Source organism: Cherax quadricarinatus, chromosome 19 (assembly GCF_038502225.1).
Source record: "Cherax quadricarinatus isolate ZL_2023a chromosome 19, ASM3850222v1, whole genome shotgun sequence".
In the NCBI taxonomy this organism is placed as follows: domain Eukaryota; kingdom Metazoa; phylum Arthropoda; class Malacostraca; order Decapoda; family Parastacidae; genus Cherax; species Cherax quadricarinatus.
The window spans coordinates 39,635,716-39,663,092 of record NC_091310.1 but is presented as its reverse complement, the minus strand read 5'-3'; the positions used below and the strand labels follow the sequence as shown (position 1 = coordinate 39,663,092).

At 39.6% G+C, this 27,377-nt stretch overlaps 1 protein-coding gene across 10 annotated transcripts in view; it reads right to left on the bottom strand.

The window, feature by feature from the left end:
* Window positions 1-25,017, bottom strand: part of Adck5 (aarF domain containing kinase 5) — a 72,116-nt gene extending 47,099 nt beyond the window's left edge. For 2 of the 10 annotated variants that reach the window (XM_053776162.2, XM_053776169.2), the window contains exons 1-6: window positions 23,280-23,401; window positions 16,625-16,874; window positions 16,139-16,280; window positions 11,960-12,043; window positions 1,478-1,612; window positions 607-765 (exon numbers count right to left, since the gene is read on the bottom strand). In XM_053776162.2, coding sequence (XP_053632137.2) covers window positions 607-765; window positions 1,478-1,612; window positions 11,960-12,043; window positions 16,139-16,280; window positions 16,625-16,874; window positions 23,280-23,394 — 885 coding nt within the window. In that variant the 5' untranslated portion in view covers window positions 23,395-23,401. The other 8 variants (XM_053776166.2, XM_053776164.2, XM_070086695.1 and 5 more) reach the window with 8 other exon arrangements.
* Between the last annotated feature and the right edge of the window lie 2,360 nt (window positions 25,018-27,377).

Sequence of the window (27,377 nt, the reverse complement as noted above, 5' to 3'; positions counted from 1 at the left end):
ACTTCTGTGAACTTTATAGGGTACAGTAATTCTGCTAGTTGAATGATCAGTTTCTTGCACTCAGTCCACAGAACAGAAGGCATACTAGCAAAATAGCCAGGAAATGGGTCAAAATGAGTGAAATTGTTGGTGTAAATTGCACTGGTATAATTCCTTAAGTTTTCCATCAAATTTTGCATTTTTAGTGTCATTAGCTTTAAAAAAAAATTCTCTACTACGTATTTCAGAAGATAAATTTTTTTAAATCACGACACTGCCAACACTTAATTTCGGGAGTCATGGCAGTGGAAGGGTTAATACATCTGCCATCTCCCATCAACGTAGGGCGACTCAGAAATGGCAACATTCACCATCAATCATTCAATAGTTGTCTTGCTAGAAGCTTGAAAACATCACAATTCAAATTACCCTCCAATTTGTAACATCCATATCCCTTCTTCAGAGACAGGCACTGTAATACATTTCACACCTCCATGACTCTCCAGGTCTCCAGGACTCAGGTCCATATAATTGGATTCCTTGAATTCCTTCATAAATGTTGCCTGACTCACACTCTAACAGTAAGTCAAATCCCTAAAGCCACACTTATCACTCAAACTACTGTACCTTCATAACCCACTTCAGGGCAAATTTATGATGCATTATTTGAATAATATCCAATATAATCTCTATGGTCGCTACATCTCCCTTGAAGCGATCCTGAAGATCAATGTACTGAACTTTGACTGCAACCTCATCTCCGCCATGTGTCCTGGCCCGGAACACCTATAATAGCCAATCAACAGCATAAAATCTTGCATGAAATATTAGCATCTTTTGTTTATTATACAAAGTGGAAGTTGTCACATTTGATCTTGGTCACTCACATGGTTGTTTCTTTTGGGAGAGTCTGAAGAGAAGTTGTGAAGGTTGGTAGAGGAATCTGGGAGGGTATGTAAAAGACAGAAATTGAAAAAGAACATAGAAAAGAGCAAGGCAATGACAGTAACAAAACACTCTAGTCAATGAGAACTTGAATGTTCGATTGGAGAGAGGGAGTATGGAGGAAGTATTATTTTTTCACACTTTAGCCATTTCCCACCAAGGTACAGTAATTGGAAACTTTATTTAAGGCATTTCATCTATACAGCAGGCTTTATTAAGTTTCACCTGCTACAAATAACAAAACTTTGTCATAAATTAAGTTTCCAATTACTGCTTGTACCTTTCTCATTAAAATTTTGTCAGTATTCCTGTACCATCTACCATTACAGATTAATTAAACTGATGTAACAACTGGTGAGAGACTTCATTGATGATAATGAACACAGATCAAATAAATTACGAAAACAAAGATGTATATAAAAGATGTAATGCATGCTTGCCAAAAGGCAGTTCTGTAGAAGATTTAGTTCTTGTGACTGACACCAATTTAACTGAGTATGGACCTATAGAGAATGTACTGCAGAATCTCTTAAATACCATTGATGTATCTTACCTGAGCTAGACTAGCAGCAGCAATCGGTTCATCATCAAACTCTGCAAACATATCCTTATGTGACTGCCCAAAATCTTCTTGGAACAGATGGCCAATCTCATTCCATCCACGATTAAGACATTTATTTTGCAAAGCCTGAAATATAAGCCTTCTATAGTGACATATCCATTTTCTTTAATTTCATTAAAACCATCCTTAATTTAAAATATTATTACTGTATTTATGGGAAAGCAATAAACCCATAGGGATCTTACATCGCCTGGGGAATGCGAAACAATAAAGTTCAATCCAAGTAAGGGGAGAAGTCTAATTCCTTAATCAAGAGCCACTCACCATCATCAAGGACCCTGCCTCGAGGAGTCCTTAATTTATATATTATTCTGCTAAGAGGGTCTCTGACCGAGGTCAAAATACACAGATCTCTCTTACCCGTATTAGTTGATAATGTAATGAGCTGACTTATGTCAGTAGTGAAATGACCTGTGTCCTGTGAAGATATGCTTAGTGGATTCTCAGTGACAGTACTATTGAAATGTTAAAGCTGCCTTCTCTGAGTTTTGAACAGCTGTCCCATCAGATGAAGGCAGAGCTGGAGGAACCTTGAAAATAGATACAGCTTCTTAGATAGCAGAACAAGAAGATTCATCCCCAGAACAACGAAGATAATACCAGCTGTGAATGGAAAAGATGAAGATGAAGGAAGTCAAAGAAACTACCATCAAAACTACCAATTCCTTCGTGTATTGCCATTTGGTTGTAGTTCAGCCATGAATAAAAATACAATGAAAGCCACTAGTGAAGTTAAGAAGGCTTTTATGTAACAGGGATAGGTATGTATTAATATTGGTAGAATTACCGACAATATGTTAAGTAAAAGGACACAGATGCAACTAATGTGACATTTTATTGTGGTAACGTTTTCACTCTGCATTTGTGTCCTTTTACTTAACAACAGGGATAGGAAGAGCAGGAAGAGGTTTTGTTTTTCTGGGGAAGGGATGAACGATATAGTTAGCAGATTGGGAAACATCATGACTGATAATGAAAGCAACCTATTATAAGCCTCAACATTAGAGGAAATGATGTTGAGAAGCATAAGATATAGGACCTGCTTATTAGGTATAAGAGAGCAGTAGATATGGGCATTTTGCTGCAGAGGTATGTTGGCAATGAATGGTTGTCCAGGACATTTGGTGTCAATTGCAGTCTTAATTCTTAGAAAAGCAAATAAACCTAGCACTTATAAACTAAACACTTTAATCGAGATCTTGCTCAAACAGGAATCTGAAGCCAGGACACCTTTGACTAAGTGGTCCATAACAAAGTTAACAAACTACCTGAATATATATATATTTTTTTTTTTTTCAACAAGTCGGCCGTCTCCCACCGAGGCAGGGTGACCCAAAAAAGAAAGAAAATCCCCAAAAAGAAAATACTTTCATCATCATTCAACACTTTCACCACACTCGCACATTATCACTGTTTTTGCAGAGGTGCTCAGAATACAACAGTCTAGAAGCATACACATATAAAGATACACAACATATCCCTCCAAACTGCCAATATCCCAAACCCCTCCTTTAAAGTGCAGGCATTGTACTTCCCATTTCCAGGACTCAAGTCCGACTATATGAAAATACCCGGTTTCCCTGAATCCCTTCACTAAATATTACCCTGCTCACACTCCAACAGATCGTCAGGTCCCAAGTACCATTCGTCTCCATTCACTCCTATCTAACACGCTCACGCACACTTGCTGGAAGTCCAAGCCCCTTGCCCACAAAACCTCCTTTACCCCCTCTCTCGAACTCTTTCGAGGACGACCCCTACCCCGCTTTCCTTCCCCTATAGATTTATATGCTTTCCATGTCATTCTACTTTGATCCATTCTCTCTAAATGACCAAACCACCTCAACAACCCCTCTTCTGCCCTCTGACTAATACTTTTATTAACTCCACACCTTTTCCTAATTTCCACACTCCGAATTTTCTGCATAATATTTACACCACACATTGCCCTTAAACATGACATCTCCACTGCCTCCAACCGTCTCCTCGCTGCTGCATTTACCACCCAAGCTTCACACCCATATAAGAGTGTTGGTACTACTATACTTTCATACATTCCCTTCTTTGCCTCCATAGATAACGTTTTTTGACTCCACATATACCTCAACGCACCACTCACCTTTTTTCCCTCATCAATTCTATGATTAACCTCATCCTTCATAAATCCATCCGCCGACACGTCAACTCCCAAGTATCTGAAAACATTCACTTCTTCCATACTCCTCCTCCCCAATTTGATATCCAATTTTTCTTTATCTAAATCATTTGACACCCTCATCACCTTACTCTTTTCTATGTTCACTTTCAACTTTCTACCTTTACACACATTCCCAAACTCATCCACTAACCTTTGCAATTTTTCTTTAGAATCTCCCATAAGCACAGTATCATCAGCAAAAAGTAACTGTGTCAATTCCCATTTTGAATTTGATTCCCCAAAATTTAATCCCACCCCTCTCCCGAACACCCTAGCATTTACTTCCTTTACAACCCCATCTATAAATATAATAAACAACCAAGGTGACATTACACATTCCTGTCTAAGACCTACTTTTACCGGGAAGTAGTCTCCCTCTCTTCTACACACCCTAACCTGAGCCTCACTATCCTCATAAAAACTCTTTACAGCATTTAATAACTTACCACCTATTCCATATACTTGCAACATCTGCCACATTGCTCCTCTATCCACTCTATCATATGCCTTTTCTAAATCCATAAATGCAATAAAAACTTCCCTACCTTTATCTAAATACTGTTCACATATATGCTTCAATGTAAACACTTGATCTACACATCCCCTACCCACTCTGAAACCTCCTTGCTCATCCGCAATCCTACATTCTGTCTTACCTCTAATTCTTTCAATTATAACCCTACCGTACACTTTTCCTGGTATACTCAGTAAGCTTATTTCTCTATAATTTTTACAATCTCTTTTGTCCCCTTTCCCTTTATATAAAGGGACTATACATGCTCTCCGCCAATCCCTAGGTACCTTCCCCTCTTTCATACATTTATTAAACAAAAGTACCAACCACTCCAACACTATATCCCCCCCTGCTTTTAACATTTCTGTCATGATCCCATCAGTTCCAGCTGCTTTACCCCCTTTCATTTTACGTAATGCCTCACGTACCTCCCCCACACTTACATTCTGCTCTTCTTCACTCCTAAAAGATGGTATACCTCCCTGGCCAGTGCATGAAATTACTGCCTCTGTTTCTTCCTTAACATTTAAAAGTTCCTCAAAATATTCTCGCCATCTACCTAATACCTCCATCTCCCCATCTACTAACTCCCCTACTCTGTTTTTAACTGACAAATCCATACTTTCCCTAGGCTTTCTTAACTTGTTTAACTCACTCCAAAATTTTTTCTTATTTTCATTAAAATTTCTTGACAGTGCCTCTCCCACTCTATCATCTGCTCTCCTTTTGCACTCTCTCACCACTCTCTTTACCTTTCTTTTACTCTCCATATACTCTGCTCTTCTTATAACACTTCTGCTTTGTAAAAACCTCTCATAAGCTACCTTTTTCTCTTTTATCACACCCTTTACTTCATCATTCCACCAATCACCCCTCTTTCCTCCTGCCCCCACCCTCCTATAACCACAAACTTCTGCCCCACATTCTAATACTGCATTTTTAAAACTATTCCAACCCTCTTCAAATTCCCCACTACTCATCTTTGCACTAGCCCACCTTTCTGCCAATAGTTGCTTATATCTCGCCCGAACTTCCTCCTCCCTTAGTTTACACTTTCACCTCCCTCTTACTTGTTGTTGCCACATTCCTCTTTTCCCATCTACCTCTTACTCTAACTGTAGCTACAACTAAATAATGATCCGATATATCAGTTGTAGGTAGTAGGTTGGTAGACAGCAACCACCCAGGGAAGTACTACCGTCCTGCCAGATGACTGTGAAACAAAAACCTGTAACTGTTTTGCATGATGGTAGGATTGCTGGTTTCTTTTTCTGTCTCATAAACATGCTAGATAACAGGGATATCTTGCTACTCCTACTTACACTTTGGTCACACTTCACAGACACGCACATGCATATATATATATACATACATCTAGGTTTTTCTCCGTTTTCTAAATAGCTCTTGTTCTTCTTTATTTCTTCTATTGTCCATGGGGAAGTGGAAAAGAATCTTTCCTCCGTAAGCCATGCGTGTCGTATGAGGCGACTAAAATGCCGGGAGCAATGGGCTAGTAACCCCTTCTCCTGTAGACATTTACTAAAAAAGAGAAGAAGAAAAACTTTATAAAACTGGGATGCTTAAATGTGCGTGGATGTAGTGCGGATGACAAGAAACAGATGATTGCTGATGTTATGAATGAAAAGAAGTTGGATGTCCTGGCCCTAAGCGAAACAAAGCTGAAGGGGGTAGGAGAGTTTCAGTGGGGGGAAATAAATGGGATTAAATCTGGAGTATCTGAGAGAGTTAGAGCAAAGGAAGGGGTAGCAGTAATGTTAAATGATCAGTTATGGAAGGAGAAAAGAGAATATGAATGTGTAAATTCAAGAATTATGTGGATTAAAGTAAAGGTTGGATGTGAGAAGTGGGTCATAATAAGCGTGTATGCACCTGGAGAAGAGAGGAATGCAGAGGAGAGAGAGAGATTTTGGGAGATGTTAAGTGAATGTATAGGAGCCTTTGAACCAAGTGAGAGAGTAATTGTGGTAGGGGACCTGAATGCTAAAGTAGGAGAAACTTTTAGAGAGGGTGTGGTAGGTAAGTTTGGGGTGCCAGGTGTAAATGATAATGGGAGCCCTTTGATTGAACTTTGTATAGAAAGGGGTTTAGTTATAGGTAATACATATTTTAAGAAAAAGAGGATAAATAAGTATACAAGATATGATGTAGGGCGAAATGACAGTAGTTTGTTGGATTATGTATTGGTAGATAAAAGACTGTTGAGTAGACTTCAGGATGTACATGTTTATAGAGGGGCCACAGATATATCAGATCACTTTCTAGTTGTAGCTACACTGAGAGTAAAAGGTAGATGGGATACAAGGAGAATAGAAGCATCAGGGAAGAGAGAGGTGAAGGTTTATAAACTAAAAGAGGAGGCAGTTAGGGTAAGATATAAACAGCTATTGGAGGATAGATGGGCTAATGAGAGCATAGGCAATGGGGTCGAAGAGGTATGGGGTAGGTTTAAAAATGTAGTGTTAGAGTGTTCAGCAGAAGTTTGTGGTTACAGGAAAGTGGGTGCAGGAGGGAAGAGGAGCGATTGGTGGAATGATGATGTAAAGAGAGTAGTAAGGGAGAAAAAGTTAGCATATGAGAAGTTTTTACAAAGTAGAAGTGATGCAAGGAGGGAAGAGTATATGGAGAAAAAGAGAGAGGTTAAGAGAGTGGTGAAGCAATGTAAAAAGAGAGCAAATGAGAGAGTGGGTGAGATGTTATCAACAAATTTTGTTGAAAATAAGAAAAAGTTTTGGAGTGAGATTAACAAGTTAAGAAAGCCTAGAGAACAAATGGATTTGTCAGTTAAAAATAGGAGAGGAGAGTTATTAAATGGAGAGTTAGAGGTATTGGGAAGATGGAGGGAATATTTTGAGGAATTGTTAAATGTTAATGAAGATAGGGAAGCTGTGATTTCGTGTATAGGGCAAGGAGGAATAACATCTTGTAGGAGTGAGGAAGAGCCAGTTGTGAGTGTGGGGGAAGTTCGTGAGGCAGTAGGTAAAATGAAAGGGGGTAAGGCAGCCGGGATTGATGGGATAAAGATAGAAATGTTAAAAGCAGGTGGGGATATAGTTTTGGAGTGGCTGGTGCAATTATTTAATAAATGTATAGAAGAGGGTAAGGTACCTAGGGATTGGCAGAGAGCATGCATAGTTCCTTTGTATAAAGGCAAAGGGGATAAAAGAGAGTGCAAAAATTATAGGGGGATAAGTCTGTTGAGTATACCTGGTAAAGTGTATGGTAGAGTTATAATTGAAAGAATTAAGAGTAAGACGGAGAATAGGATAGCAGATGAACAAGGAGGCTTTAGGAAAGGTAGGGGGTGTGTGGACCAGGTGTTTACAGTGAAACATATAAGTGAACAGTATTTAGATAAGGCTAAAGAGGTCTTTGTGGCATTTATGGATTTGGAAAAGGCGTATGACAGGGTGGATAGGGGGCAATGTGGCAGATGTTGCAAGTGTATGGTGTAGGAGGTAGGTTACTGAAAGCAGTGAAGAGTTTTTACGAGGATAGTGAGGCTCAAGTTAGAGTATGTAGGAAAGAGGGAAATTTTTTCCCAGTAAAAGTAGGCCTTAGACAAGGATGTGTGATGTCACCGTGGTTGTTTAATATATTTATAGATGGGGTTGTAAGAGAAGTAAATGCGAGGGTCTTGGCAAGAGGCGTGGAGTTAAAAGATAAAGAATCACACACAAAGTGGGAGTTGTCACAGCTGCTCTTTGCTGATGACACTGTGCTCTTGGGAGATTCTGAAGAGAAGTTGCAGAGATTGGTGGATGAATTTGGTAGGGTGTGCAAAAGAAGAAAATTAAAGGTGAATACAGGAAAGAGTAAGGTTATGAGGATAACAAAAAGATTAGGTGATGAAAGATTGGATATCAGATTGGAGGGAGAGAGTATGGAGGAGGTGAACGTATTCAGATATTTGGGAGTGGACGTGTCAGCGGATGGGTCTATGAAAGATGAGGTGAATCATAGAATTGATGAGGGAAAAAGAGTGAGTGGTGCACTTAGGAGTCTGTGGAGACAAAGAACTTTGTCCTTGGAGGCAAAGAGGGGAATGTATGAGAGTATAGTTTTACCAACGCTCTTATATGGGTGTGAAGCGTGGGTGATGAATGTTGCAGCGAGGAGAAGGCTGGAGGCAGTGGAGATGTCATGTCTGAGGGCAATGTGTGGTGTGAATATAATGCAGAGAATTCGTAGTTTGGAAGTTAGGAGGAGGTGCGGGATTACCAAAACTGTTGTCCAGAGGGCTGAGGAAGGGTTGTTGAGGTGGTTCGGACATGTAGAGAGAATGGAGCGAAACAGAATGACTTCAAGAGTGTATCAGTCTGTAGTGGAAGGAAGGCGGGGTAGGGGTCGGCCTAGGAAAGGTTGGAGGGAGGGGGTAAAGGAGGTTTTGTGTGCGAGGGGCTTGGACTTCCAGCAGGCATGCGTGAGCGTGTTTGATAGGAGTGAATGGAGACAAATGGTTTTTAATACTTGACGTGCTGTTGGAGTGTGAGCAAAGTAACATTTATGAAGGGATTCAGGGAAACCGGCAGGCCGGACTTGAGTCCTGGAGATGGGAAGTACAGTGCCTGCACTCTGAAGGAGGGGTGTTAATGTTGCAGTTTAAAAACTGTAGTGTAAAGCACCCTTCTGGCAAGACAGTGATGGAGTGAATGATGGTGAAAGTTTTTCTTTTTCGGGCCACCCTGCCTTGGTGGGAATCGGCCAGTGTGATAATAAAAAAAAAAAATATCAGTTGCCCCTCTATAAACATGTACATCCTGGAGCCTACCCATCAACCTTTTATCCACCAACACATAATCTAATAAACTACTTTCATTACGTGCTACATCATACCTTGTATATTTATTTATCCTCTTTTTCATAAAATATGTATTACTTATTACCAAATCTCTTTCTTCACATAGCTCAATTAAAGGCTCCCCATTTACATTTACCCCTGGCACCCCAAATTTACCTACTACTCCCTCCATAACAATTTTACCCACTTTAGCATTGAAATCCCCAACCACCATTACTCTCACACTTGATTCAAAACTCCCCACGCATTCACTCAACATTTCCCAAAATCTCTCTCTCTCCTCTACACTTCTCTCTTCTCCAGGTGCATACACGCTTATTATAACCCACTTTTCACATCCAATCTTTATTTTACTCCACATAATCCTTGAATTAATACATTTATAGTCCCTCTTTTCCTGCCATAGCTTATCCTTCAACATTATTGCTACTCCTTCTTTAGCTCTAACTCTATTTGAAACCCCTGACCTAATCCCATTTATTCCTCTCCACTGAAACTCTCCCACCCCCTTCAGCTTTGTTTCACTTAAAGCCAGGACATCCAGCTTCTTCTCATTCATAACATCCACAATCATCTCTTTCTTATCATCTGCACAACATCCACGCACATTCAGACTTCCCACTTTGACAATTTTCTTCTTTATATATGATATATATATATATATATATATATATATATATATATATATATATATATATATATATATATATATATATATATATATATATATATATATCTTATATTTATATCAAGCAAAAAATAACAGGGAGCTAGTGACCCCTTCTCTCATATAAATTACTAAATTTAAAAAGAAAAACTTCATTTTTCCTTTTAGGTCACCCTGCCTCGGTGAGATACATCTGATTCGTTAAAAAAAAATAACAGGAGTCCAAAAGTTATTCTACAGCCCTATGCATCATTAGTATGGCTAAGGCTTCATTTGGATTATGTACAACAGTTCTGGTCCCCATACCACAGAATGGATATACATGTATTGGAGAACATACTGAGAAGGATGACAGAATTGTTCCACTGCAGAAGGAATTTTTCATGCAAAGAAAGACTGAGAACCTTTCACCTACATCCTATGTAAGACATAGAATGAAGGGAGATATGACATAAGTATAGAAATGTAAGACAGGTGTAAATAATGGACACATACTTAAGGTGCTGAGGATATCTAAGAAATAACTCAAAACAATGGATTAAAGTTTCATCAATTCTGATTTAGAAGGGATATAGGAAAATACTGGTTTGAAAAAAAAAAAAGTTGTGGATAGTGGGACAATCTGCCAGGTTTTTTTTTTTTCAACAAGTTGGCCGTCTCCCACCGAGGCAGGGTGACAGGTAGAGTACAGTAAATGAGGCTGGCACCTTCAGTAGCACAAAAAGTAGGTTAAACAAGTATACAGTGGGGTACCTCAGGATATGAACTTTTTTCGTTCCAGAAGGCTGTTCGAGTGCTGATACTGAACGAATTTGTTCCCACAAGAAATAATGTAATTTAGATTAGTCTGTTTCAGACCCCCAAAAATACACTTACAAAAACACTTACATAAATACACTTACGTAATTGTTCAAGTTCTGAGGTGTTCGTAACCCAAGGTACGTACCGCTGTATAAGAGTGAAAAGGGTTGGGTTTAAGAAGGGCCTGCCTTACACGAGTCAGTAGGCCTACTGAAGTGTTCCTCCATTCTTGTGTTCTTACATTTGTACGTATTTCTTTCAAAGTGGTTTCTCACTCACTGTTATTATTTATTACACTTCAATCCACTACTTAAATTCCCATGGCTCTCATTAGCAGACAGCACTTTATAAATTAGTGCTTTATTACTTTTTTTATTCAATTGTTGTTATATCTTTGCAAGTGTATTAAAAAATATTACTGGCAAAAATTTACAAAGTGTATAAAACATTTTTGTTAAAATATTATTTATACTTTTTTTGGGTATGAATCTATAATGATAAGTACTAAGTGCACTGAGCTTGTTCAAGTATGTTTGACTTGTCAACACTGTACTGCAAAATGCTCAATCCACAAACTACAAATATCAATAAATGTTTGTATAACGATGTTTTTTTTCACACTTTGAATTATTCGTCATTACAACTGCTCTAATCTTAATAATGCAGTGGTACCTCAGGATACGAACAGCTCAAAATGCAAACAATTATGTAAGTATATTTATGTAAGTGCATTTGTAAGTGTATTTTTGGGGGTCTGAAACGGATTAATCTAATTTACATTATTCCTTATGGAAACAAATTCGTTCGGTATCAGCACTCGAACAGCCTTCTGGAACGAATTAAGCTCATATCCCAAGGTATCACTGTACTGAGATCTATGCAGGTGCTCCTCAACTTACGATGGGGTTACGTTCTGACAAACCCTTCTTAAGTCAAAAGTATCGTATGTCGAATATGAATATGATATGCTAAATAAATACTAAACATAGTAAATAAATAACTACTGTCATTGAATAAGTAAATAAACAAATAATTACTGTAACTAACTAAATATCAGTAGCATTGAGAAGTAATTAAATGAATAGAAGTTACAGACATGCTGCCTTCATGCTGGGTAATCATTAATCTGAAATACGTACTATTTTAAGTCAAACCATCATAAGTTGAGGAGCACCTGTATAAGAAAGTGTAAAGAAGAATGGGAAAAACAAGTTAGCACAATTTTAATTAAATTCTTTGGGGTCTTACATGAAGTCAAAAGAAAATGAGCATGATAAAAAAAAAAATTCTCATTTTACAAACATTTTATGAGATCTATACTATATAGGGAAATCCACGAATTTGCAAAATTTATGGATTGTGCCTTAAGAATAAGGAGACAGGTTCTGAGAGGGTACAACATCATAGTCACTCACCCTGAGTGTGTCTACATACTCCTTGGGCAACACATGATTCATAGACACCAAACCCTGGCCCAGCTTTATGTAGAGACCTCCATTCTGTTGAAGAGTGGCAGAGTTAATTCTTTTGCAAAAGTTTAGGACATCAATGACAACTCAGTATGTAACTTAATACTGAGTATAATGCTGACAGGTAAGGAGTCTTCACTGGTACACCTTTTCACTACAAATCGCTTCATCATCTATATAGATTGCAATCTGTGTCTTACCATATTGTCAGCACTTTGCCATTCCTCTGGAATGTTACCTAATGGTAATATTGCTGTGGATGCAGATGCATTCCTACCCTTCTTACTGAGTAGACAGAACAGGGGGAAAGCATCCATAGGTCTCACTAATCAGCAAAAAGTGTGTTGCTGGAATGAACCACTGGATGGGAATATTGAGGCTATGTTCCAAGATATTCAAACACTACATTAAAATGTGTTATGCTGCATGTATGTATAGAAAAATAAAATGCAAATTACACAAAAGCTGCATAAAACAACAACTACAGAGGACCCTCAGTTAACGTCGTCATCAGATAATGTAAAAATCGGATAATGACACGTTTTTTGTCAAAATATAGGCTCAGTTAACGACAAAGAACTCGGTTAAAGTCATTCGTCCCGAACGTGTCCGCGCTGCCTGAGTGGCCTGGCCACTCCACGTACAGCCAGTGTGCCATTGTTTACAAGCCAGTGAGGACGATTCTACACATACATGCCATACATTTTATATTATTCCACTGTTTTTAGTGGTTTTAACTGCTAAATAAGCCACCATGGGCTCAAAGAAAGCTTCTCATGCCAGCCCTGTGGTAAAGAGGGTGAGAAATACTATTGAATTCAAGAAAGAGATCATCGCAAAATACGAAAGTAGAGTGCACGTCTCTGAGCTGACCAGGTTGTATATAACAAACCCCATACAACCATCACTACTATCTTGGCCAACAAAAAGGCAATCAAGGAAGCTATTGTTGCAAAAGGTGCAAATGTGCTTACAAAACAGAGATCGCAAATACTCGAACATGTGGAGAGACTGTTGTTGGTGTGGATCAATGAGAAACAATTATCAAGAGATGGTGTTTCACAGTCAATTATATGTGAAAAGGCAAGGCAGCTGCATGATGATCTCATTAAGAAAATGCCTGGAACTAGTGCTCATATTGGTGAATTTAAGGCCAGCAAAGGTTGGTTCGAGAGATTTAAGAATCATAGTGGCATGCACAGTGTGATAAGGTATGGTGAGGCTGCAAGTTCTGACAAAAAAGTGGCTGAAAAATATGTTCAGGACTTTAAAGGGTACATAGAGGCTGAACAATTAAAACCCCCACAGGCCTGTTTTGGAAGAAAATGCCAAACTGGACCTACATTACTCTGCAGGAAAAGGCACTCCCAGGAAACAAGCCTATGAAAGACAGGCTAACTCTCATGTTTTGTAGTAATGCTAGTGGGGATTGCAAAGTGAAGTCTTTACTCATGTATCACTCTGAAACTCCCAGAGTGTTCAAGAAATACAGCATCATCAAGACTAAATTGTGTGTGATGTGGAGAGCAAACAGTAAGGCATGGGTCACTAGGGACATTTTCCTCGATTGGTTCTATGACATGTTTGGCCCCAGTGTGAAAAAATACCTCCTGGAAAATAAATTGCCACTCCAGTGCCTCCTGTTAATGGACAATGCTCCTGCTCGTCCTCCAGACTTGGAAGAGCAAATTGTGGGGAGTTTAGTTTCATCAAAATGAAATTTTTGCCCCCTAATACCACTCCCTCCTCCAGCCCATGGACCAGCAGGCCATTTCAAATTTCAAAAAACTGTACAGTAAAGCAGTGTTTTAAAAGTGCTTTGAAGTGACCTCAGACACTGAATTGACCCTAAGAGAGTTCTGGAAAGATCACTTCAGTATCCTCAGTTGCATAAACCTTATAGGTAAGGCTTGGGAGGGAGTGACTTGCAGGACTTTGAAGTCTGCTTAGAGAAAATTGTGGCCACAATGTGTACAAGAGAGGGATTTTGAAGGGCTTGGGGCTAACCCTGAGGAGCCTATGCCATTTGTGGAATCTATTGTGGCATTGGGGAAGTCCATGGGGTTGGAGGTTAGTGGCGAGGATGTGGAAGAGTTGGTGGAGGATGACAATGAAGAGCTAACCACTACAGAGCTGCAAGAGCTTGAGGTGCAACAGCAACAGACCACAGCTCAGGAATTTCCTTCAGAGGAAGGGGAAGAGAGATGGAAGAAGTTGCTTTCTTCAAAGATTAAGGACATTTGTGCAAAGTGGACTGAAGTGCAAACCTTTATGGATGAACATCACCCTGACACAGCTGTTGCAGGCCATGCTGGTAACATCTACAATGACAATGTCGTGTCCCATTTTAGGGAAATCTTAAAGACACGCCAGAAACAGAGTTCTCTGGACAGATTTTTGGTGCGACAGGGGTCCAGTGACTCTCAAGCTGGCCCTAGTGGCATTAAAAAACGAAGAAAGGAGGTAACCCTGGAAAAGGATTTGGTACCTAAAATCTTTATGGAAGGGGATTCCCCTTCCAAACAATTGTAAACTCCTCCATCCTCTGCCCTCCTCCCATCTCATCACTCATCAAATACGTCTTCAATAAAGCTAAGTGTCATTTTATTAATTATTAATGTATTTATTCTGCATGTCTCATTGTTTTCTGTGTAGGGAAATGTTTATTTCATGTAAAAAAATTATTTTGTTTAATACAGTGGACCCCCGGTTAACGATTTTAATGACTTAAGAAATCGTAATGACACGATTGCAAATAAACCATACCCCCGGCCGGGATTGAACCCGCGGTCATAGAGTCTCAAAACTCCAGCCCGTCGCGCTAGCCACTAGACCAGCTAGCCACAAGGCTGTGGCTAGCTGGTCTAGTGGCTAGCGCGACGGGCTGGAGTTTTGAGACTCTATGACCGCGGGTTCAATCCCGGCCGGGGGTATGGTTTAAACGATTTTAATCCGTGCAAGAGGGCTCATCGTTATGCGAAATAATCGTTATGCGAATGAATTTTCCCCATAAGAAATAATGGAAATAAAATTAATCCGTGCAAGACGCCCAAAAGTATGAAAAAAAATTTTTTTTACCACATGAAATGTTAATTTTAATACACACAAACTGAAAAAGGCATGCACAATTACATGACACTTACTTTTATTGAAGATCTGGTGATGATTGATGGGATGGGAGGAGGGGAGAGCATTATCTTCTTACTGTTTAGAAGGGGAATCCCCTTCCATTAGGACTTGAGGTAGCAAGTCCTTTTCTGGGGTTACTTCCCTTCTTCTTTTAATGCCACTAGGACCAGCTTGAGAGTCACTGGACCTCTGTCGCACAACAAATCTGTCCATAGAGCTCTGTACCTCCCGTTCCTTCAAGACTTTCCTAAAATGGGCCATAACATTGTCATTGAAATAGTCACAAGCACGGCTTGCAACAGCTGTGTCAGGGTGATTTTCATCTATAAAGGTTTGCAGTTCAACCCACTCTGCACACATTTCCTTAATCTTTGAAGTAGGCACAATGGATTCCACAACTGGCATAGGCTTCTCAGGGTTAGCCCCAAACCCTTCAAAATCTTTCTTAATTTCCATACTAATTCTCACCCTTTTTACCACAGGGTTGGCACTAGAAGCTTTCTTGGGGCCCATGGTCACTTATTTTCCAGAAACAGCACCGAAAACACTGTAATAATACGAAATATTCCGAGTGTATGCTTGGATGTTACCGCGGAGGCTGGCTGGTAAACAATGGGACGGCCGGCACATGTGAGGGCACATTGGACGCGTCTCGGACGAAAATCGGTATGCGGGTTTTTAATCGGTATGCGCGGCAAAAATTTTGCGATAAAAGTAATCGTTATGCGGAAAAATCGCTATGCGATGCCATCGTTATGCGGGGGTCCACTGTACTTTTGAGTGTCTGGAACGGATTAATTGGATTTCCATTATTTCTTATGAGGAAAATTAATTGAGATAACAACACAATCGGTTGAAGACAAGCTCTCTGGAACGGATTAATGTCGTTAACTGAGGGTCCACTGTACTGATATTCAAATATTGTATTACTGTATATAAATTTATTTCAGAACACTTCACAAAAAAAAAAAATGCCAACCACAGAAGAAAACGTACCTTGAGACAGCCTTCCAATATACGCTCTGCTGAACGCTGGTGAGCTTTAGACATTGCCTTTTCATATTCATCACTGTCTGTATTAAGACCATACATCGCCCACTGGTAGTCGAGCGAAATAGTCATACCAATCCACAATGTCCTAATTTTAGAAATAGCATCAACAGAAAGGCAGAAAATATAAGTGGAAGAGAGTAAACAATCAAGTCTGTAGGGACTAAATAGTTTAACATCAAAATTGTTATTACATTCAGAATAAAGCACAAAACCTAGATGAGCCATGTACAGAGCTTCAGATTAATATCAAAGCTTCTTATCATAGTTGTTAAACATTTCCAGTGACAATGCACTCTGGATGGATGTACAGTATCTGAGAGCATGGATAAAAAATATTTAGTATAAGTGCTTGAGAAATACAAACAACTGCATTTATAAAAAAAGTATTTATTAAGGAATAAAGTTACAAAACATTTGAAGGGGTTTTACCTGAAGAATCTTCCAATTCCCTCAACAGTGACTCTGGTCTGCCTCTTGGTAATATCATCACTGAGAGCATAGTATATGCCACCAGCTGTTGGCACTGCCACCACTACACCACCAGAGATCTTTCCAATTAATCCCAAAACCCGTTTCCTTCTCTTTGGTGTTGCAGGCACTTCAGTGCAATATTTCTTGAGAGTATTACGAGAGGTCACCCATGCTGGACGAAGGAAGCTACAAGCAGCATACATTATACCTGACAAAATGGGAGTTAAATATGTACAGTATACAAAATATTATAGTTGCAAAAACTCTGCTATTCAGCATTTTTGATAAATCAGACACATGTGCAACACTTGGGTATCTTTAATGAGGAAACGTTTCTCCACACAGTGGCTTCATCAGTCCATACAAAGGAGAACTGTGAAGAACAGTAGGAGAATGAGGTAATCAGTCCCTCAGCCTTGAGTCGATGTGGTGAGTCTGTCAATCTTGAAACGAACACAGCATATGTGCAAAGTAGCTTATATACTGTAGGCAGGAAAGGTGCAGCAGTGAACAGTAGGAGAATGAGGTAATCAGTCCCTCAGCCTTGAGTCGATGTGGTCAGTCCATCAATCTTGAAACGAACACAGCATATGTGCAAAGTAGCTTATGTACTGTAGGCAGGAAAGGTGCAGCAGCCGTAGGTGGTATCACATTTGTCCAATGTGGAAGTAGGTTATGACCAAGGGTTAGGCAAGTGAAGAATTCCCTGTATTAAGATCCCAAGATGTTGCTGTGTCAGACAGGAATGTAGATGAATGGTTCAGAGAACTGACAAGTTGATAAATTAGACACATGTGCAACACTTGGGTATCTTTAATGAGGAAACGTTTCACCACACAGTGGCTTCATCAGTCCATACAAAGGAGAACGATGAAGAACAGGAGGAGAATGAGGTAATCAGTCCCTCAGCCTTGAGTCGATGTGGTCAGTCCATCAATCTTGAAAAGAATACTGCATATGTGCGAAGAAGTAGCTTATGTACTGTAGGCAGGAGAGGTGCAGTAGTAGTAGGTGGTATCACATTTGTCCAATGTGGAAGTAGGTTATGACCAAGGGTTAGGCAAGTGAAGAATTCCCTGTATTAATTTATCAACTTGTCGGTTCTCTGGACCGTTCATCTACATTCAGCATTTTTACTGAAAGGCTTCTCACAGAAATATTTATTTTTTACAAGTGTTTTAGTTTTTTCGTGGTGCCAATTCTCTTTTGCCTTGGAGCATAACTCTTACATTGTAACACATGACCTTTACATTGTGGCAGATGACTCTTACACTGTGGTACATAGCCCTTGGATCAAAAGCCCTTCACTGGCATCGAGGCACCTCCATGCACAGCTTATCTAAATAAATAATGTAACAAAAGTAAATTAACCCTTAGAATCAATGCCTAGGTAAGGTTCAAGTGGTCTTACAAAGAATTAATATATTTGTAAGGTTTAAGTGGTCTTACAAACAATTAATACATTGGTTAGAATGAAGGGTCATATAAAGAATACCTTAATAACTTCAATGAAGTCAAGTAAATCCAAGAAAAAAGGTAATGTTTTCAAATTTCATTGACAAAATAAATTTGACTGCAAATTATTGTATTCACAAAGAAGTGCTAAAATCTAAGGGTTATGCAGTGCCTGGTAAATGTGAAGTAATCAGGTTTCATCGAAGGGAAGGGTAACTCAAATTCCTTAGATTAAAAACCCTTCACCAGCACTGAAGTACCTCTCTAACACAAACTTATTTGTGAACTTAATACTTTAAGTTATTTGGAAATTGCATCTAATACTGCAGATCACTGAGACTGCAATAAATAAATAAATATATACATATATATATATATATATATATATATATATATATATATATATATATATATATATATATATATATATATATATATATATATATATATAAATTACTAAATTTAAAAAGAGAAACTTTTTTTTTTCTTTTTGGGCCACCCTGCCTCGGTGGGATACAGCCGGTTTGTTGAAAAAAAAAAAAAATATATATATATATATATATATATATATATATATATATATATATATATATATATATATATATATATATATATATATATATATATATATATATATATTTATATATATAATGGGGTCCACCTCTGGTGTAAATTGTGGGACCCATAGCCTCGGAGAAGTGGATATATATATTTATTATCACACTGGCCGATTCCCACCAAGGCAGGGTGGCCCGAAAAAGAAAAACTTTCACCATCATTCACTCCATCACTGTCTTGCCAGAAGGGTGCTTTACACTACAGTTTTTAAACTGCAACATTAACACCCCTCCTTCAGAGTGCAGGCACTGTACTTCCCATCTCCAGGACTCAAGTCCGGCCTGCCGGTTTCCCTGAACCCCTTCATAAATGTTACTTTGCTCACACTCCAACAGCACGTCAAGTATTAAAAACCATTCGTCTCCATTCACTCCTATCAAACACGCTCACGCACGCCTGCTGGAAGTCCAAGCCTCTCGTACACAAAACCTCCTTTACCCCCTCCCTCCAACCTTTCCTAGGCCGACCCCTACCCCGCCTTCCTTCCACTACAGACTGATACACTCTTGAAGTCATTCTGTTTGGCTCCATTCTCTCTACATGTCCGAACCACCTCAACAACCCTTCCTCAGCCCTCTGGACAACAGTTTTGGTAATCCCGCACCTCCTCCTAACTTCCAAACTACGAATTCTCTGCATTATATTCACACCACACATTGCCCTCAGACATGACATCTCCACTGCCTCCAGCCTTCTCCTCGCTGCAACATTCATCACCAATGCTTCACACCCATATAAGAGCGTTGGTAAAACTATACTCTCATACATTCCCCTCTTTGCCTCCAAGGACAAAGTTCTTTGTCTCCACAGACTCCTAAGTGCACCACTCACTCTTTTCCCCTCATCAATTCTATGATTCACCTCATCCTTCATAGACCCATCCGCTGACACGTCCACTCCCAAATATCTGAATACATTCACCTCCTCCATACTCTCTCCCTCCAATCTGATATCCAATCTTTCATCACCTAATATTTTTGTTATCCTCATAACCTTACTCTTTCCTGTATTCACTTTTAATTTTCTTCTTTTGCACACCCTACCAAATTCATCCACCAATCTCTGCAACTTCTCTTCAGAATCTCCCAAGAGCACAGTGTCATCAGCAAAGAGCAACTGTGACAACTCCCACTTTATGTGTGATTCTTTATCTTTTAACTCCACGCCTCTTGCCAAGACCCTCGCATTTACTTCTCTTACAACCCCATCTATAAATATATTAAACAACCACGGTGACATCACACATCCTTGTCTAAGGCCTACTTTTACTGGGAAATAATTTCCCTCTTTCCTATGTACTCTAACTTGAGCCTCACTATCCTCGTAAAAACTCTTCACTGCTTTCAGTAACCTACCTCCTACACCATACACCTGCAACATCTGCCACATTGCCCCCCTATCCACCCTGTCATACGCCTTTTCCAAATCCATAAATGCCACAAAGACCTCTTTAGCCTTATCTAAATACTGTTCACTTATATGTTTCACTGTAAACACCTGGTCCACACACCCCCTACCTTTCCTAAAGCCTCCTTGTTCATCTGCTATCCTATTCTCAGTCTTACTTTTAATTCTTTCAATAATAACTCTACCATACACTTTACCAGGTATACTCAACAGACTTATCCCCCTATAATTTTTGCACTCTCTTTTGTCCCCTTTGCCTTCATACAAAGGAACTATGCATGCTCTCTGCCAATCCCTAGGTACCTTACCCTCTTCCATACATTTATTAAATAATTGCACCAACCACTCCAAAACTATATCCCCATCTGCTTTTAATATTTCTATCTTTATCCCATCAATCCCGGCTGCCTTACCCCCTTTCATTTTACCTACTGCCTCACGAACTTCCCCCACACTCACAACTGGCTCTTCCTCACTCCTACAAGATGTTATTCCTCCTTGCCCTATACACGAAATCACAGCTTCCCTATCTTCATCAACATTTAACAATTCCTCAAAATATTCCCTCCATCTTCCCAATACCTCTAACTCTCCATTTAATAACTCTCCTCTCCTATTTTTAACTGACAAATCCATTTGTTCTCTAGGCTTCCTTAACTTGTTAACCTCACTCCAAAACTTTTTCTTATTTTCAACAAAATTTGTTGATAACATCTCACCCACTCTCTCATTTGCTCTCTTTTTACATTGCTTCACCACTCTCTTAACCTCTCTCTTTTTCTCCATATACTCTTCCCTCTTTGCATCACTTCTACTTTGTAAAAACTTCTCATATGCTAACTTTTTCTCCCTTACTACTCTCTTTACATCATCATTCCACCAATCGCTCCTCTTCCCTCCCGCACCCACTTTCCTGCAACCACAAACTTCTGCTGAACACTCTAACACTACATTTTTAAACCTACCCCATACCTCTTCGACCCCATTGCCTATGCTCTCATTAGCCCATCTATCCTCCAATAGCTGTTTATATCTTACCCTAACTGCCTCCTCTTTTAGTTTATAAACCTTCACCTCTCTCTTCCCTGATGCTTCTATTCTCCTTGTATCCCATCTACCTTTTACTCTCAGTGTAGCTACAACTAGAAAGTGATCTGATATATCTGTGGCCCCTCTATAAACATGTACATCCTGAAATCTACTCAAAAGTCTTTTATCTACCAATACATAATCCAACAAACTACTGTCATTTCGCCCTACATCATATCTTGTATACTTATTTATCCTCTTTTTCTTAAAATATGTATTACCTATAACTAAACCCCTTTCTATACAAAGTTCAATCAAAGGGCTCCCATTATCATTTACACCTGGCACCCCAAACTTACCTACCACACCCTCTCTAAAAGTTTCTCCTACTTTAGCATTCAGGTCCCCTACCACAATTACTCTCTCACTTGGTTCAAAGGCTCCTATATATTCACTTAACATCTCCCAAAATCTCTCTCTCTCTCCTCTGCATTCCTCTCTTCTCCAGGTGCATACACGCTTATTATGACCCACTTCTCGCATCCAACCTTTACTTTAATCCACATAATTCTTGCATTTACACATTCATATTCTCTTTTCTCCTTCCATAACTGATCATTTAACATTACTGCTACCCCTTCCTTTGCTCTAACTCTCTCAGATACTCCAGATTTAATCCCATTTATTTCCCCCCACCGAAACTCCCCTACCCCCTTCAGCTTTGTTTCGCTTAGGGCCAGGACATCCAACTTCTTTTCATTCATAACATCAGCAATCATCTGTTTCTTGTCATCTGCACTACATCCACGCACATTCAAGCATCCCAGTTTTATAAAGTTTTTCTTCTTCTCTTTTTTAGTAAATGTCTACAGGAGAAGGGGTTACTAGCCCATTGCTCCCGGCATTTTAGTCGCCTCATACGACACGCATGGCTTACGGAGGAAAGATTCTTTTCCACTTCCCCATGGACAATAGAAGAAATAAAGAAGAACAAGAGCTATGTAGAAAAAGGAGAAAAACTTAGATGTATGTATATATATATGCATGTGCGTGTCTGTGAAGTGTGACCAAAGTGTAAGTTGGAGTAGCAAGATATCCCTGTTATCTAGTGTGTTTATGAGACAGAAAAAGACACCAGCAATCCTACCATCATGCAAAACAGTTACAGGTTTCTGTTTCACAGTCATCTGGCAGGACGGTAGTACTTCCCTGGGTGGTTGCTGTCTACCAACCTACTACCTATATATATATATATATATATATATATATATATAGGTAAGTACACATACACATACATAGTTTTAAGACGAGGTTTGATAAAGCTCATGGAGCAGGGAGAGAGAGGACCCAGTAACAATCAGTGAAGAGGCAGGGCCTGGAGCTATGACTCGACCCCTGCAACCACAAATAGGTGAGTACACACACTCACTTATAATTACCAATACTCTACTTAAGTGACCCTCAACTTCTTAACAATGTAATTTTGTAGTTTTCATTAAAATCTTTAATTATTAAACAGTGACAATGATTTTCTTCAGTAGAACTACAAGGACCAGCTGGGCTGTGGCTCATACGTTGGATTGCATGCAGCCAGTAGTAACAGCCTGGTTGATCAGGCTCTGATCTACCAGGAGGCCTAGTCACAGACCGGGCCGCGGGGGCGTTGACCCCCGGAACTCTCTCCAGGTAAACTCCAGGACCCCAGTGGAAATAACTCATTGTGACTTTTGCTGGGGTTATCCTAAGTAATGTACATGTATGTTAAACTGTATGATAATTGTTTTTGTGTACCTGTACCTAAAGCTCATCAGTTTCAACCCTCAAGAGAGGTGCCCTGGGGCCAGTGAGGGGCTCTTCATCCAAGGAATTGAATCTGATCTCCCCTTCCTTGGATCAAACCTGATTTCCTCACATTTTCCAGGTGCTGCAGGACTCTCTTCCAGTTTAGTCCTTCCCTTCAGTAAATTTTATTATTATAATCAAAAAGAAGCGCTAAGCCACAAGGGCTATACAGCGCTGTTCCCTTCAGTAAAAAAAAAAAAAACATTTGATCTTGGTCCACAATTCATATGCACATAAAATTCAAAACACTCAACCTACTCACCATATAAAACATCCATACTTATTACTGCACCTATTACATACATAGAACACTTAACTCTGATATTAACCCTCCCCTCAAACATCTCCTTGCCAACCTCAACAGAACACATGACCATAATACAAGGCACAGATCACTCTTTGATGTTCCTCGTGTCCATCTCAAGCTATGCAAAAACTCAATGCACATAAAAGGCCCTAAAATCTGGAATTCATTACCTGTAAATATAAAAGAAACACTACCTGTTTATAAATTCAAGTCTCTTCTCAATGATCACTTACTCACTCAAAACCAAATAAATACTGAATAACTGAACCTTATAAATTGTATATCCTAAATGTTACTCACAATTATATCACATAAATGTTAAACCTAGGACCCAATCTAACTTTGTTATTTTTTTAAATACACTACCTAACAGAATACTCCATTCTACTGAATGTACAGCAATGTATGCAACCATATGACCTGTCTTTGTAATACTCATTTGTGCTTTATAGTTATCTGTTTACAATAATGTTTTATCACTGATTTCATCATTGCTTAGTTAATCTTAAGTTAATTTTAAGCCAGCCCGTAATGCTATGCATATAAGTGGCTTTGGCATGCTGCTCTTACCTGTATTTTTTTGTACCTCTGTATGTATGCTAAAATTTCTAAATATATACTAATGTGTATAAACCTTGGTGAACATGTACATAAAACTTTCGTGTATAAACCATGAAGGAAACACATTATTATTATTATAATCAAGGGGGAAGCGCTAAACCCAGAGGATTATACAGCGCCTGGGGGGGGATGTGGAAGGCATTCAGGCTTAATTCGGGGAACTGGAGCACAGATCCAATTCCCTAAATCAAGAGCCCCTCACCAACATCAAGGAACCTTCCTTGAGGGGAAGGAAACATAAAACTTTCACATATAAACCTTGATGAAGTGAACACTTCCAGAAAACTCTCGTGTATAAACTTTAAGTGAACTTTTCTAACCAGTAAGTTGCTTTAAGGTTAGGTTAGGTTAGGTAAGGTTCGTCAGGAAACAGGACAAATGACTTAAGAAATCGTAATGACACGATTGCAAATAAACCATACCCCCGGCCGGGGGTATGGTTTAACAGGACAAATGTTTCCTGACGCGGGTCTTAGTCAGATGATGACCCGCCTTTGGAGCTTTTGGTCATCTGACCGAGGCCTTCCGCTGGCTTACCGGTCCACCCCTTTAAAAATTATGGTCATTTATAAAAAATAAACACTCAAGTACAATTATCATATAGTGTAAATTACCTAGGATAACCCCCCCCCCCAAAAAAAAAAAGGTCGGTAAAAGTTATAAGGTATGATCCAAGGTAAGAGCAGCTCAAATTCTCTGGAACGAAAAAGCTTTGAAAAATTGTCACAGCATCTCTGAAGGAAGACATCAAGCAGCAGATGACAGCATCACAGCTGATGCTTCAACAAGTTACCACAAGGTTTACCACGCAGGTACCACATGACTAATGTTCCACAGATTACAAAGGACTCATGAAGCCTCCAGTGATGCAGGTACAGTGTTACACTAGGTACAGGCAGTTAGGTACACCAGGTACAAGACAGTTACAGTAGCAGGTACAGACAACTCTTACTCTTACTGGGTTAGTAAGGGTGACTGACTGCTGATGCAGCTTCTGGCTCTGCTTCCCTCAAGGGAGGTTCCTTGATGCTGGTGAGGGGCTCTTGATCTAGGCAATTGGATCTGTGGTATAAACCTTGGTAATAAATACCGACAACCTGGTTACAAAAACACGTAAGCAAACACTAGGACATATTAGAAAATGTTTCAGTCCTGGGACCTTGATCACTTCTAACATACAGAGGTTGAAAGACACTTTCTGCCTATATATAAAATGTCTTTCAACCTGTGTCTTAGAAGTGATCAAGGTCCCAGGACCGAAACATTTTCTAATAAATATGTCCTAGTGTTTGCTTATGTGTTTTTCTAAACCAATTGGATCTGTGCTCCAGTCCTCTGAATTGAGCCTGAATACCTTCCATCCCCTCCCATACAGGCGCTGTATAGCCCCTACAGGTTTATCGCTCCCCCATGATTATAATAATTCGAGTCCTGCTTCCCGATGTACCGGGAGGAGGAGAGAAATATTGCCCATATCTGGCCAAAGAAGTACGTGAGTTTATTTAGGTACAGGTACACATAAATACAGTTACACAGATTATCATACATAGTAACATATGTGTAAATTACCAAGGATAACCCCAAAAAAAGTCAGACAAAGCGACTTATTTCTACTCAGTTCACACTTTGAGATCCGGGGGTCGATACCCAGTGTGGGTGAAAACATTAGCACGTGTTTCCTTAAGATACCTGCTGTCTCTGTTCACCCATCAGTAAAATAGGTACCTGGGTGTTAGTCGACTGGTGTGGGTCGCATCCTGGGACAAAATTTACCTAATCTGCCAGAAATGCTCTGCATAACAAGCGGCTTTCTATATCAGGGCTACTCAATTGGCGCCCGCGGTCCGAATCCGGACTTCAGAGTGTTCTAGTTGGACCGCGAGCTTCAGGAGAAATTGGAACTTTTACATTTCTCCAGACTTTTGGAGCAACGTAATGACGAAACAGTTACTAAATATGTCTATTTCATTGAGAAGCTGATCAAAAATTTCAAGTTGCGCTTTGATGACTGTGTTCTTGGAAAACAGTTGCTGGTGTTTTTTTCAAACTCCCTTTCTAGTGGCGGATATCACAGAATTCTCGGTCGAAGAAAACAAGTCTTCAAATGGGAGCAGTAGAGGTGTGAGGACGATGTAATCAGTCCATCATCCTTGAAGACATAGTTTTGAGGTTGTCAGTCCCTCAGCCTGGAGGAGAGTTCCATAGTCTGAAACAATGTGAAGATCAAGCGATAGTGTGGAGACTTATATACTGTCGGAGGAGAGGTGTAGAGTAGTAGAAGAAATAATGTAACCACTGAGAGGTCACGTCCCTCTCATATTTAACTATTCTTACTTGAAAACATCATCCAAGAGAAAGAAGAGAAAACACCTTGGACAATTTTTTCAAATGAGAATGGTTAGATCTCAGAGATTACATTCTTCTACGCTACACCTCTCCTTTGGACAGTATATAAGTCTCCACATTGTCACTTGATCTTCTCCCTCGGGAGCCAGAGACGGGTCATCGCAAGATTGAGACCCGTGCCAGGACTACGGTCTTGGCGAACATTATACATACATACTTGATCTTCACATTGTTTCAGACTATGGAACAGAACTCTTCTCCAGGCTGAGGGACTGACAACCTCAAAACTACGTCTTCAAGGGTGATGGATTGATTATATCGTCTTCACATCTCTGCTGCTCCTGCCTACTTTCTGTATTCAACTGAAGAAGCCTACTGTGTAGGCGAAACGTTTCGGAATAAAGATGCCTAACTGTTGCCTATGTGTCTTACCTACCAACCTGTCGGTATTGTATACCATTTTGATATTCAATCTGCTTATTTTGTTAGATGCACCATACACATGTGGCTCCTCAGCATGATAGAGTGATTGACCGGTGTCAGTCTCCCTAAGTCTCAAGTCAATGAAGCTCTTTTCGTATTGTATTAATGTTGGTAGAATTACCGACAATATGTAAAGTAAAAGGACACAAGTGCAACTAATGTGACATTTTATTGTGGCAACGTTTCGCTCCCCAGCTAGCTTTATCAAGCCATTACAAACAATACATGGACACAAGTACATCAGGTATACACCTGCTGTACCTGTTCACCTAGCGATAAGTAGGTACCTGGGTGTTAGTCGGCTGGTGTGGGTCGCATTCTGGGGGTGGTAATATACCTTAGATAGGGCTGGGCTTCGAAATGAGCTGAGGTAGGATAACAGCTCTTAGCTTGTAAAATTGTTGTGAAAAAAAAGTAGAAGCCCAGTTATTGATAGGTGATCTAGTTTCTAAATGAGAGCCATATAGAAATTGCTAGGTGAACAAGGACAGGTGTAAGGAAACATGCCCAACGTTTCCACCCGTACATTCATTGTGTGAGGGAGTGCGCTACCAACTGAGCCACCCTTGAGGGAAACAAAGTGTTTAATAGTTTTTAAGCACC